The 12,263-nt window shown below is 42.2% G+C and overlaps 1 protein-coding gene across 3 annotated transcripts in view; it reads left to right on the forward strand.

The window, feature by feature from the left end:
* The window catches only part of LOC309545585 (phosphatidylinositol 3,4,5-trisphosphate 3-phosphatase TPTE2-like), a 112,648-nt gene that overhangs the window by 48,511 nt on the left and 51,874 nt on the right, over positions 1-12,263 (forward strand). For all 3 annotated transcript variants that reach the window (XM_082244816.1, XM_082244815.1, XM_082244817.1), the window contains exons 3-4: positions 657-731; positions 2,626-2,673. In XM_082244816.1, coding sequence (XP_082100942.1) covers positions 657-731; positions 2,626-2,673 — 123 coding nt within the window. The remainder of the gene's footprint in view (positions 1-656; positions 732-2,625; positions 2,674-12,263) is intronic.

Below are 12,263 nucleotides of genomic sequence, written 5' to 3' on the forward strand. Positions count from 1 at the left end.
TTTTTTTTTTTCATTTAGCCCACTGGCTGAACCCAAAAATCTAAGCCATGTATGGTCAACTTTAGATTATGGGAGTCAGGATTGCAGGACCCCTTAAGTGTAGCTGTAGCCTCAAAATATGATCATTTTAAACCACAAAAATAAAAGAAGGAAAGGAGGAGGAGGAGAGCTGGAGTGGGAAAAAAATTGGGGTTTGGGTTGTGAAAAAAATGGGAGATAGGATCAGGGGAAATAAAGACAGGAAGATACTAAGTAAACAAGGGGGGATATGTGAGGCAGGGGAGGGAAGGATGATCAGAATGGGCTTGCAAAGGAGGAGTGGGAGGAATAATGCAGCTTTTTGTACAAAAAGAGAAGAGATATTGGAACTGAATAGGAGACTAGGTAGATTTTAGGCAGTATCAAATACTAGGAAAGAATTGTATTTCTGCACTGGTTTGGAAGTCTATACAGTAGTCCCAGGCTTCCCTCTTGGTGATGGAGGGAGACTGTCAGGTCCTCCATATTCATGATTTCATTATTATGGGAAAATAACTGCACCTTGGTGAGAGGAAAGGTTCGTTCACTAGATGGATTAGTAACAAATGTGGGCTGGAATGGAACAAGTTTCTGAGTTCAGTAGGGGCTTATAACTATATTTGTTCTTTATTAAACAGGTTTGCTAAATCTGAAGTAAAAGTTCAAATAGATGATGGGAAGAATGACGTAGAAGAGCCAGCAACATGTACCAAGTAAGTGTTGTGAAAGAGGCCTTGCAGCAGATGTCAGCACTGGGTGGGCATAAGTTGGTGAATATCCAACCTAAAAGGGACGGAAACTTCGGAGAAGCTAGCTGTATTCAGAGAACTTAGCAGAAGAGATGCATAATAAACACTGAAACAGTAAAAACATTTACTGAACGCCTTATGACAATTAATTAATATTGCTTTTTGGTTTAAAAGGGAATGTCTATCAAGCAACTAATTGTAAGACTATGGAAGGTGGCTACTGATTGGCACTTGGATTTTTAGACATTTTATTGTGTCTAATATAATGGATACAATCATTTCTGGTCCAAGAACCCACCAAACCTATAGTTAGCTTTTCATAAATATAAAGTCATATATAGTAGCATTTTGCTAGCAATGCGATATATGACAGCTTCCTGTCAATTGTTGTTAAGGAAACAGCAGATGTTGGCACTGCCTGTGTCCTTAGCAACAGGGGACATCATCTTGCCCCATACATTTGCTGGCCGGAAATCCCTGGCCATGTAAACAAAGGGGCAGGAATAGCACTGAAATCACTAACCAAAATGGCTAAATGGCTCAGATTCTAACACCTGCTCCGAAGACCTCTTTAATCAATATGGGGAAAATTTATTTTGCCAGTGGCCTCGTATGTTTTAGGAGGTTGGAAAGGGCGTATGCTCATCTCTTTCTTTTCCTGGCTGTCCAGCCTGCATTTTCATATAAGGGCCTAATTCGGAGCTTACATTTTTTTTTGGGTGAGATGCAACCTTAAAATCTATACCAGACCCTAATCAAGGATAAGGGGTTGGTATGTATTTTTAGGGGAACCCCATGCCATTTTTCTTGTGCCCCCCTATTATAAGGGGAGCTGTCAATTACTGTCAATTTAAATGGCATTTTTTTTTTAAATGTCAACTTTGCTGAGTAGGTTGTATCTATCACACAGATACATCACTTCATAGACAGGGTAATGTCATCCCTCAGACATGCTAACATAAGAATTTTACATTTACATGTTGTTCTGTAAGCATTTATAAAATTGCTGCTCCCTGCCAAACTGAATTTAAAAAACTCAATTTTTTGCTCTTTGCTTTGATACATGTTACCCAGGGCAGTATCCCGTCCAAGGAAACATGGAGGAACGCACCTCCTGCACTAACTGTATGTAATGGCAAGGGGTGCTGGGGTGTGCTGCATGGTCTATTTATGCTGGTTGCTGGGGCATTTATTCCAGCTGGAGGGGATCTATTTTTTCAGGAGGGTCTATTGTTGCTGAGGAGGTCTGTTGTTGCTGGTGGGGGGATTTACTGTTGCTGGGGGTGGGTCTAATATTGCTGGGGGGTCAGTTGTTGCTTGAAGAGATCTACTGTTGCTGGTTGGCGGAGAGTCTATTGATGCTGGCTGTGGGGAGATCTGTTGTTGCTTGTAGTCTATTGTTGCTAGGGGTCATTACCATATGCTTGTTATCATTAATATTCCAAACAAATTACTTAGCACCACAAAATGATACTTGGTTCTGTATTCTCTAAAAGGGCAGTACTAGGAGGAGGATAAGGGGTGGAACCAAGGAATGGTGCTCGAAGGTGAGTAGGGGCAGAGAAAAGGGTGATTCAGAAAGGGGGAGTTCCTGCACGTATTTTCTGAGAAAAAAAAAAAGCCCTGATCCCATCCCATGAGATTAGGAAAAAAAAAAAAAAACACATTAGTGGTGATTATGTTATACAGCTGAAAATACATTTTCCCTAAATGTCTTGGTTTCCTGAAGTGCCTGTGATCAGTGCTGGACTACCTCAAGAAATCATTGTGAAAAATAAAATAAGAGCAATAAAATAATATTATAATAATAATAATATTATAATTATAATAATTATCTTTCTTTTTTTTTGTTTTCCAGCAATCTGAGGAAAATGATTGCTCCATTTGTAATGTCATTTGGATTCAGGTAAGAAAGATGTGATTGTAACTAGATAAAGAGTAACTCCAGGCAATATATATTTGTTGTTTTTTTTTGGAGTGGGGCTTGATCAATCATGGGTTCTTCATTGTCCATGAACTTGGTGGAAAGGTCTCCTGCCCATTTCTGGCAAGGCCATGACAGGGTTTACCATTGATCCTGCCTGTTTATTATCCATACTGTATAATCCTATGGAGAAAACACTAGGTCAATGTGTAATCTACACAGAAGTAAATGGTCACCTGGTAACAACAATAGTTTACAACTCATAGCGCTGCCAGCGGTGTGTGAGACCTCCATTCCAGGGTCCTAGACAGTAGTGACGACCCCCATTTCCTACTTCATTTAAAGCAGGGAAATTACCCTCAATCATTAATAGCAGCTGTTTGCATACTTTGCAGCAACTGTTCAGATATTTGTTACTATGGAAAAACCAAGGGGTCTATTTATATAAAAAATCACTGTTAATGTCTCAAGTATTCCCACAGGCATCACCAATAATCCCCATAATTTGTGTAATGTGTTTACTTCCTATGATCATCAGCTCCATCTAGTGGAAATAATGTGGTATTTTCTTGATTAGGGTAAAATACTGCATTATGGACACTAGATGGAGCTGATGATCATAGGAAGTAAACATATTACCCAAATTAAGGGTTTTTTTAATGACAACTGTGAAAATACCCGTGATGTTCGCTCAATAATTATTTTATAAATAGACCCCAAGTATCTGTGTCTCATTTTTTGGACACCAACCATATCTACCATCCAGTAAAATAATATTGTGAAGTATTAGGTTATAACATTGTGCTCTTAAGCTCTTTAAAACTTTTTCTTGCTGGCTGCAGAGTAACCTACAGCAGAAGGGTAAACTAGTAGTGCTTATACGGACATGTTTCCTGACTCTGACTATTAGGATAGAAGAAACTGGCTTGGGTAGCCAAGTGTTGTATGCCTGCAGGCTCCATAACATGAATTGGCTCCTGCCAATGACTTCAGCTATAGAACAACATCCAAGACATAAAAACAAATAATAAAAAAAAAAATGTTTAAAATGATATAATGTCAAAGGAAGATATGCACTTGTGAAAAATCACTGTCACTTGATGTGTTTATTTTGAGCAAGCTTACCGTTTTGCCAAAAACACAGAAAAATCTGACACACCGCCTTTTATTCTGTCCTTAATATGTCCTTAGTAGTGTTTGGAAGATTTTTTTTTTATTATTTTTTATTTTTGAGAATGCCAACTCATCATGATGACTTAAAGATGGCACCTGCTATTCTTGTCGATGTTATTTTGTGGCACATTATCAGATGTGATCATATTTTAAATGGATAAATATTAGGCATTACAGTATACACTGGAGCAGTGATATCTTTTAAAATACTGCATCCAAAATCTCCTGCAATGAAAGAACTCATGTTTGCCCCTCGGATTTCCAGTGACAGCTGCTTTAACTTCTGTTCCAGTGCTGCAGCCTCCACCAGTATCTTTTGAATTTGACACTTTGGAAAGTGTCGGATGCCCGTGTCCCCGGTCACATCCTGTGGCTCTTTCATCTGAGCTGCTGAAGACAATGGTGAAATATGTAGAACTTCAACCACTTCTGGACCTGAATATTTTCCCCCTTAATGATCAGGCCATTTTTTCAGATTGAGCACTACGTTACTTTAACTGACTATTGCATCGTGTGAAAACTGATGTCCCTTTTTCCCATAAATAGAGCTTTCTTTTGGTGGTATTTGATCACCTGTGCTTTTTTTATGTTTTTGCACTATAAATTAAAAAAAAGAGTGACAATTCTGAAAAAAAAAAAATATTTTTTTTTCACTTTCTGCTAAATAAGATTCTCAATAAAAAAATAAAAAAATTAAAATCAAATTTTTTCAGAATTTTAGGCCAATTTGTATTCTGCTACATATTTTGGTAAAAAAAAAACCCCAATTAGCAGATTTTTTTTTTTTGAGCAAAATTTATCACGTCTACAAACTAGGGGAAAGACTTATGTCATATTTATTTATTTATTTATTATTAGTAATGGCGGTGATCAGTGATTTTTAGCGGGATTGCGGCTGACAGATCGGACACCTAACTGACATTTTTGACACTTTTGAGGGGACCGGTGACATTACTACATTAATCAGTGCTAAAAATATGCACTTTTACTGTAATAATGACACTGGCAGGGAAGGGGTTAACACCAGGGGCGATCAAAGGGTTAAATGTGTGCCTAGGGAATGCTTTCTAACTTTGTGGGGGATGGGTTTATGGAATCAACACAAGGACCTGTGTTCCTAAATAGGAGGAACACAGGAGCTCTGTGTTGATTGCTGACAGAACAACGGTGTGCTGTGTTTACAACAGTAGACCGTTGTTTTGTCTCCATGGGGAGCGATCGCGGGTGCCTGGGCGGCAATCACGGCCTCGCAGATCAGCTTCCCCACTGGCGAATGGGCACATGTACAGGTACGGCAATTCTTGGGAACCTGCCGACCTGCCACCGTATATATGCGGCGCCTGGTTGGCAAGTGGTAATGGAAGGAAGCCAGGAGTCATGGGCTATTAGGAAAAAAAAAAAAAGTCTTTACTGTGCATTGCAGTGCATTGTGGAGTAGAGATGTGCACGACGGAAACATTTGTTACAGTTAATTTCGGATTCATTTGTTAAGTAAATCATTTTGTTACGTCATAATTGCTATGCTAAAATGATCCATTTTCGGAATTAATTTCGTATATTCAGATTTGTTTCATAGATTCAAATTTTCGGAAGTTATTATGGAAGCTTGGCTATATTCCTTTTAACATATTCATTCGTTATTTCGGGAGATTACCTAGGCACTCTGAGTAATCCCTGCTAGTCCAACCCACAAAGAGAAATAGAATGAGCTGAATAGACAATATTGACTGAAGTCGCCGTCATCCTAAAATAACAAATGGAATAAAATAAATTTTGGATTAATTTGTTATGTTATGATTTAAAGATTCTGATGGATCCATATCGATCCAACCCAAACACAATAAGTAGGAATCATTCAATTTCACTTTTATACCTTACTGTATTTAGTCCAATATGTTTATATTTCATATGTAGTGAACTTTTAATAATAACAAAAAAATGTTAATGCAAAAAAAATCAAAGAGAAGCAAAAAGAGTCAAAGACTACCATGCCGCTCTCATCTGAATAAAACTAATAAATTAGAATTAATATGTATTCATTCTTTACGTTAAAAATGTATTATTTCCTTATTCCCAACTGACTTTGTTGGGCTGTGCAAAATCAAATGAACAAATGGTCTCAAGTTCAAACCCAATACAAAAATAATTTTATTAGAATATTTACGCAACGCCCACTCGACTAAAAAAAAAATGGATCCAAATTACAGTATTTTGGATTATTCGGTGTGTCGTTATGTTATTTCCGATGCTTCAAACAATAACAAAAGGCCCAAATTTTTAGATCATTGATTTGGAGATTTGGATAAATCAGAATCTCTGACTAACGAAAATTTTGTCCAAATGTAATTTCGTAACGAAACAAATCTCACATTATGTCTATTATGGAGGTGTGTTGTTGCTTTTAGCTTATCTGTTCAAAATACGTCTAACAATCGACTTCTGTCAAACGGGGATGACCATACACAGATCAAAATTCTTCCAGTCCCTGCTGAATCGGGTCAAATTTTGATCTGTCAATGGCCAGCTTAAGACTTAATGGGTCACAACACAATCCATTGAGTCACAGTGGACTATCCATTGGGTCACAACATCACAACACAACTTTGTGGTTTCACAGCACAGCTAATGGCAATGTCACCCAATTAAAGGAAGTGGAAAAAAACCCAAACCTACAGGGAGGAATAAAAAAAAGGGGAAAAAAAAAAAAGAATGCGTCATATATGTATTTCACATTAAATAAAAACAATTTAAGATTTCCAGTTGTAATCCTACATTTAGTATTTCTTTATTATCTTTATTATCTAAATGTAACCTTGATAAATCATATACAAATGTATTAAACAGAAAATAAAATAGCTAAAGATAACACTATAATTGCACCAAAATAGAAAGTACACATTTATGTCTGTCAGATGGAAAATTAATAAAAATGACTGCTTACATGTTAAATAATTACAGAAGACTATGAGAACAGTGAGTTCAGATCAGCCAAATTCCAAGAAGTTCATTTTGATCATCCGTCCTGTTCTAGCTGCACCAGACAACACTGCCCCAGTGTAGGAAACATTTCAGTTGACAAAACAGACCAAATGTAGACATAGGTGAAGCAGCCGCAGTACTTGAGAACAACATTTCAAAGAAAGTGATTTCTCTTTCGTTCATTCATGGGCACAGACACGGACTCCTGATCTTCTTAACTATTGGGTTACACTGCCCCCTACAGGAGTAGGACACTAGGCAGAAAAAAAGTCTAGCTAAGCCTATGGGCAGTCACAGGGGGTATACTCCCTCTCTCTGCTATAGGTGCTCAGTTGTTTTCTGCCTAGTCAGGAGTAATGACCTAGTTCCTTGCTGGGATCTCTGGTCCTGGCAATTTTAGATAGATTTTTTTCTTCTGTTTTTTTCCTGTGAAATCTACAATCAACTGCCGGACTGGGCGATGGGCTGGATAATCTAGATCCAATGGTCACCCCAGTCTGACCAGCGATCGTGTGCAGACCTCAGCTCAGCGCTAGGTCGGCCGCAACATAGCCCCACCAGACGGGGGCTGGCCTGCAAGTTAAACGCCTCACAAGGTCGCATAAGACCAGGTCTCAGCCCGAGTCGCAGTCTTCCTCCTGGCTGACAGCCCCCCCCATTTCGATGGCGAGGGGTTCTGTCTGTATCGGTGCCTGTCTGGTTCCTGGTATGGTGAGTAGCTGTCCCCCCTCTCCCCCTGGAGGGTGTTGGGGTGGACGTGGGCCCCTCCATGGGATGGTTGGACTCCTGGGTTCCCCTCCCTTCCGTCAGGCACCCCCTTCATCTGACCCCCATCCTACCCCCCCTCCACTTATGCTGGGGCTGTGTTTGTGGTCTGGTCCACCTCCTGAGGTGGGGGCAGGGAGCTATGCTGGCAATGGGGGCAGGGGGGTGCGCCGCCGGCGACTAGACAATCGGCTGCGCGGAGGGGGGGGGTCTGTACCTGGTGGGGGCTCCTGCCAGGGCTCTCCATCCTACCTTGGTCTGTCCTTGAGGCCTAAGGATCCCTCCTGGGTCGACCAAAGCATCCCCTAGGGTCCCTAAGCGAGTTGCTAGGCGATACCCTATGATGAGTCCCTTCTTAAGAAGTGGGCTGTTCCACTGGTAGTGGACCCTCCTGTTTCCAGGTTAAACAAGGCAACCATGATTCCGGTGAAGAGTCCTCGGCCTTTAAGGACCTGGCTGACAGGAAGGCGGAGGCTGTGGCTCACAATATGTACATCCTGGCTTGTTCGGCACTGAGGCTGATATTCACTATTGCCCTGGTGTCGCACACTCTGACCGAAGTTTTTGCACTGTGACCTGGAGGGGGAGTAGCTCCCTCTTGCCTTTGCTGAGCTGGCGAACCAGCTGGTCCAGGGGCTTCAGTTTATCTGTGATGCCTCTTTGGATGCGGCTCCCCTAGTGGCTTGGCTCTTTGGGGTCGGGGGACGTCTTTGCTGGTTCCCGGACCCATGGACTTCCCTGGTATAAGACAAGGGGATCCACAAGGTCATACGGTCCGGCTACAAGATCGAGTTTCATTCTTACCCTCCGGTAAGGTTCTTCCTTCCAACATACGACTGTTCCCGGTCCTCTTACAGGCTCGTTTTGGGGAGGTGCAAGACCTTTTAAATTCAAAGAGTGATTGTCCCAGTTCCGACTTTGAAACGTTTTCAGGGGTTTTTACTCAAACCTGTTTACAGTCCCCAGGAAGGAAGGCAAGGTGCGTCTGATTCTGGACCTCAAGGTGCTGAACTGCTTTTTACGGGTGCACCATGGTGGTGGCTTCCCTGCATCAAGGGAATTTTCTAGCCTGCACAAGAAACCATTAAATGCATTGAAGCTCAACCCTTACATGTGTGCATATCCAAAAACAAACATCTAAAACATGAATGGGTGTCTTAGTAACCAGTATATATATATAGGCTAGATGTGACTGATTCAGGGCCACATATGTGAGTAGATTAATCTTTAATTGCATATGGTTAAAAATACATAAAAGACAACCACATACTAGACATTTTAAAAAGAAAAACTTTCAAATCCTGACAATGACTCATCCCTAAGTGTAAAAATTGTATGAAATATATCAAAAAATTTCAAAAAAGTGTAAACTTGCATAAAATACAACAAACATATACATATATATTGTTGGCAACCAAAAATACACATATGTGTTGTTGGTAGCCAAGGAGTTGGGAATCCTATCAGATAAAGATCTAATTGAAAATAGAAATGTGGAACCCCTTTTTGTGAATTGGGAACGTTGCAGAGGATAATGAAATCGACTGCAGTAGCATGCATAAAACTATGCATGCTACCAGCAGTGGAAATGCATACACTGTGAACAAATCTGTGAGGGAGATATATTTTTCTATTCACTGCAATTACGAACATATTTGCTTTTGGAATGCCTCCTCTGGACCACAGATTTCACATGTTGTCCCTGTTCCACATTTATATTTCCAATTAGATCTTTATTTGATGGGGTTCCCAACTCCTTGGCTACCAACAACACATATGTGTATTTTTAGTTGCCAACAATATATATGTATATGTTTGTTGTATTTTATGCAAGTTTACACTTTTTTGACATTTTTTGGTATATTCCATACAATTTGTACACTTGGGGATGAGCCATTGTCCGGCTTTGAGAGTTTTTCTTTTTAAAATGTCTAGTACGTGGTTGCCTTTTATGTATTTTTAACCATATGCAATTAAAGGTTTATCAACTCACATATGTTGCCCTGAATCAGTCACATCTAGCCTATATGTATATATATACTGGTTACTAAGACATCCATTCATGTTTTAGATGTTTGTTTTTGGATATCCACACATGTAAGGGTTAAGCTTCAATCTATTTAATGGTTTCTTGTGCTGGTTCTCTTATTGTGGAGAAGTTACCCTTCCCTGAGACCTTGTAGGACCTTATGCGCTTTTTGTTAATGGGGTTTTCTTGCCTCCATCAACATCAAGGACATATACCTTCACATTTCAATGTGTCGGTCACAAGCACTTCCTCTGCTTTGCCGAGGGAGAGGAGCATTATCAATTTGTAGCGTTACCCTTTGGTCTCGCCTCCGCTCCTCTGAAGTGTTGGCCCCGGTGCTAGCATTGTTAAGCCAATGGGGGATCGCGGTACTGGGCTACTTGGATGACCTCCTTCTGCGAGTCTCCCAATGCTCTGGTGGAAAACCTGGAAATCACTATACGAACTTTGAAGGAGTTTGGCTGGATTCTGAATTTTCAGAAGTCTGCTCTGCTTCCGTCCACAAAGCTGCACTATCTGGGTCTCATTCTGGACTCGGCCTTAGCCAGAGTTCTCCTTCCTCTGGACAAACTCCTGAAACTGCAGGCTGCCATCTATCTCCTGCTGTCCATCAGACAGTCTTCCTTCCGGACTTGCATGCAGGTGCTGAGCCTGATGGTGTCTACCTTCGAGGTAGTTCCGTTTGCACAGTTATACGAGGTCCCTGCAAGGGAGATTCTGGCCGAATGGGACAAGAATTCACAGTCTTTGGACAATCAGATCCAGCACTTCGGCTGGACAAATCTTTCCTCCCCTTGTATTGGACAGTGGTCATCACGGATGCCAGACTGTCTGGCTGTGGAGGCCTCCTTGACAAATATTCTGCTCAGGGGATCTGGACACTGGAAGAGTCCAAACTACCGATCAATATCTAGGAATCCGAGCGATCAGACTGTGCCTGGAACACTGGACAAGTCATATTCAGGGATGTCCAGTGCGCATTCAATCGGACAATGCCACGGCCGTGGCTTATGTCAATCACCAGGGGGTCACAAGAAGTGTCCTGGTGGCTCTGGAGGTAGCTGGCATACTAAGGTGGGCAGAACAGTTTGTTCCAGCCCTCTCCGCCATACACATTCCAGGTGTGGAAAACTGGCAGGCGGATTACCACAATCGTCAGGCGTTGGACCAAAGGAAGTGGTCTCTTCATCCGGAGGTGTTTTCATCAGTTGTGTCTCCGATGGGGCATTCCCGAGGTGGATCTGTTGGCGTCTCGGCTCACCAGAAAGGTTCAGAGGTTTGTGGCTCAGTCAAGGGATTCTCTGGTGGACGCCACAGATGCGCTGGTGGCACCGTGGGGTCAGTATCGTCTGATTTACCCCTTCCCTTCTCTCAAGCTTCGGCCAAGACTTCTACATACGATCAAAGCATAAGGGATTCCAGTCATCTTAGTGGCCCCGGACTGGCCCCGCTGGGCTTGGTACACCAATCTGGTGTGGCTGGTCACCGACGTTCCTTGGAAGCTTCCTCTTAGGAGGATCTGCTGTCCTAAGGACCAATGTTCCTCCCTCTTTACAGTCACTGGCTTTGACGGCTTGGCTCTTGAATGCCAGGTGCTGATGGATGGAATTTTTGTCTGAGTCGGTGATTAAAAGCTAAGAAATCTACTTCTAGGAAGATCTACCATCGTACATGGAAGACGTACATTGTGTGGTGTAAGTCTCTTGGGGTTCATCCTTGCTCAGATCTTCACCTTCCTTCATCGAGGGGGTGGAGGGTTGAGCAGAAACTGGCCTTGAGTACTAGCAAGGGTCAGAGGTGTCTGCCTTAGCAGGCTTCTTTCAACAGCCCTTGGCCACATACTCCCTGGTATGTACTTTTCTTTAGGGAGTTCGACACTTGACCGCTCCAGCGTGTTCTCTGTTGCTGCCTTGGGACCTCAATTTGGTGCTCTCAGTCTTCCAGAAGCCTTCTTTTGAGAATCTTCAGGAGATCCCCCTGTTTACGCTGTCCCAGAAGGTTTGCCTTTATGGTGGCTATTACCTCTGCGCACAGGGTGTCCGAATTGGCAGCATTATCCTGTCGTTCACCTTACTTGGTGGTTCACAGAGATCAGGTGGTTCTTCGCCTCTGTCTATCGTTCCTTCCTCAGGTTGTTCTGATTTTGATTTGAATACAGACATTGTGTTGCCTTATCTGTGTCCCAGGCCAAAACATCTGAAGGAAATTGCTTTGCATGCCTTGGATGTGGTCCAGGCAAATAGGGTGTACCTGGCAGCTACAGAGTCTTTTAGGAAGTCAGACTTACTATTTGTGCTCATGGATGGGCCTCAGAAAGGGTTGTCCGCTTCCTCTGCGACCATTTCCAGATGGATCAGACAGACCGTAGTTCAGGTCTGTTCCATCAAGGGCCAGGTTCCTCCTTTTCCTGTCAAGGCGCATTCTACTGGGGAGCTCAGTGCCTCCTGGGCCTTCCATCATCAGGCGTCAGTGACGCAGGTTTGCAAGGCGCCATCTGGTCGTTGGTGCACACTTTCACAAAGTTCTGTAAAGTGGATGTGTTGGCATCTGCGAATGCTTCCTTTGGCTGTAAGGTTTTTGCAGGCTGCTGTTTAGAGGACCTGGTCCTCTTTGAGGGTGTATTGTT

This window comes from Pelophylax lessonae (genome assembly GCF_965119305.1).
Source record: "Pelophylax lessonae genome assembly, chromosome: 2".
Classification (NCBI taxonomy): Eukaryota; Metazoa; Chordata; class Amphibia; order Anura; family Ranidae; genus Pelophylax; species Pelophylax lessonae.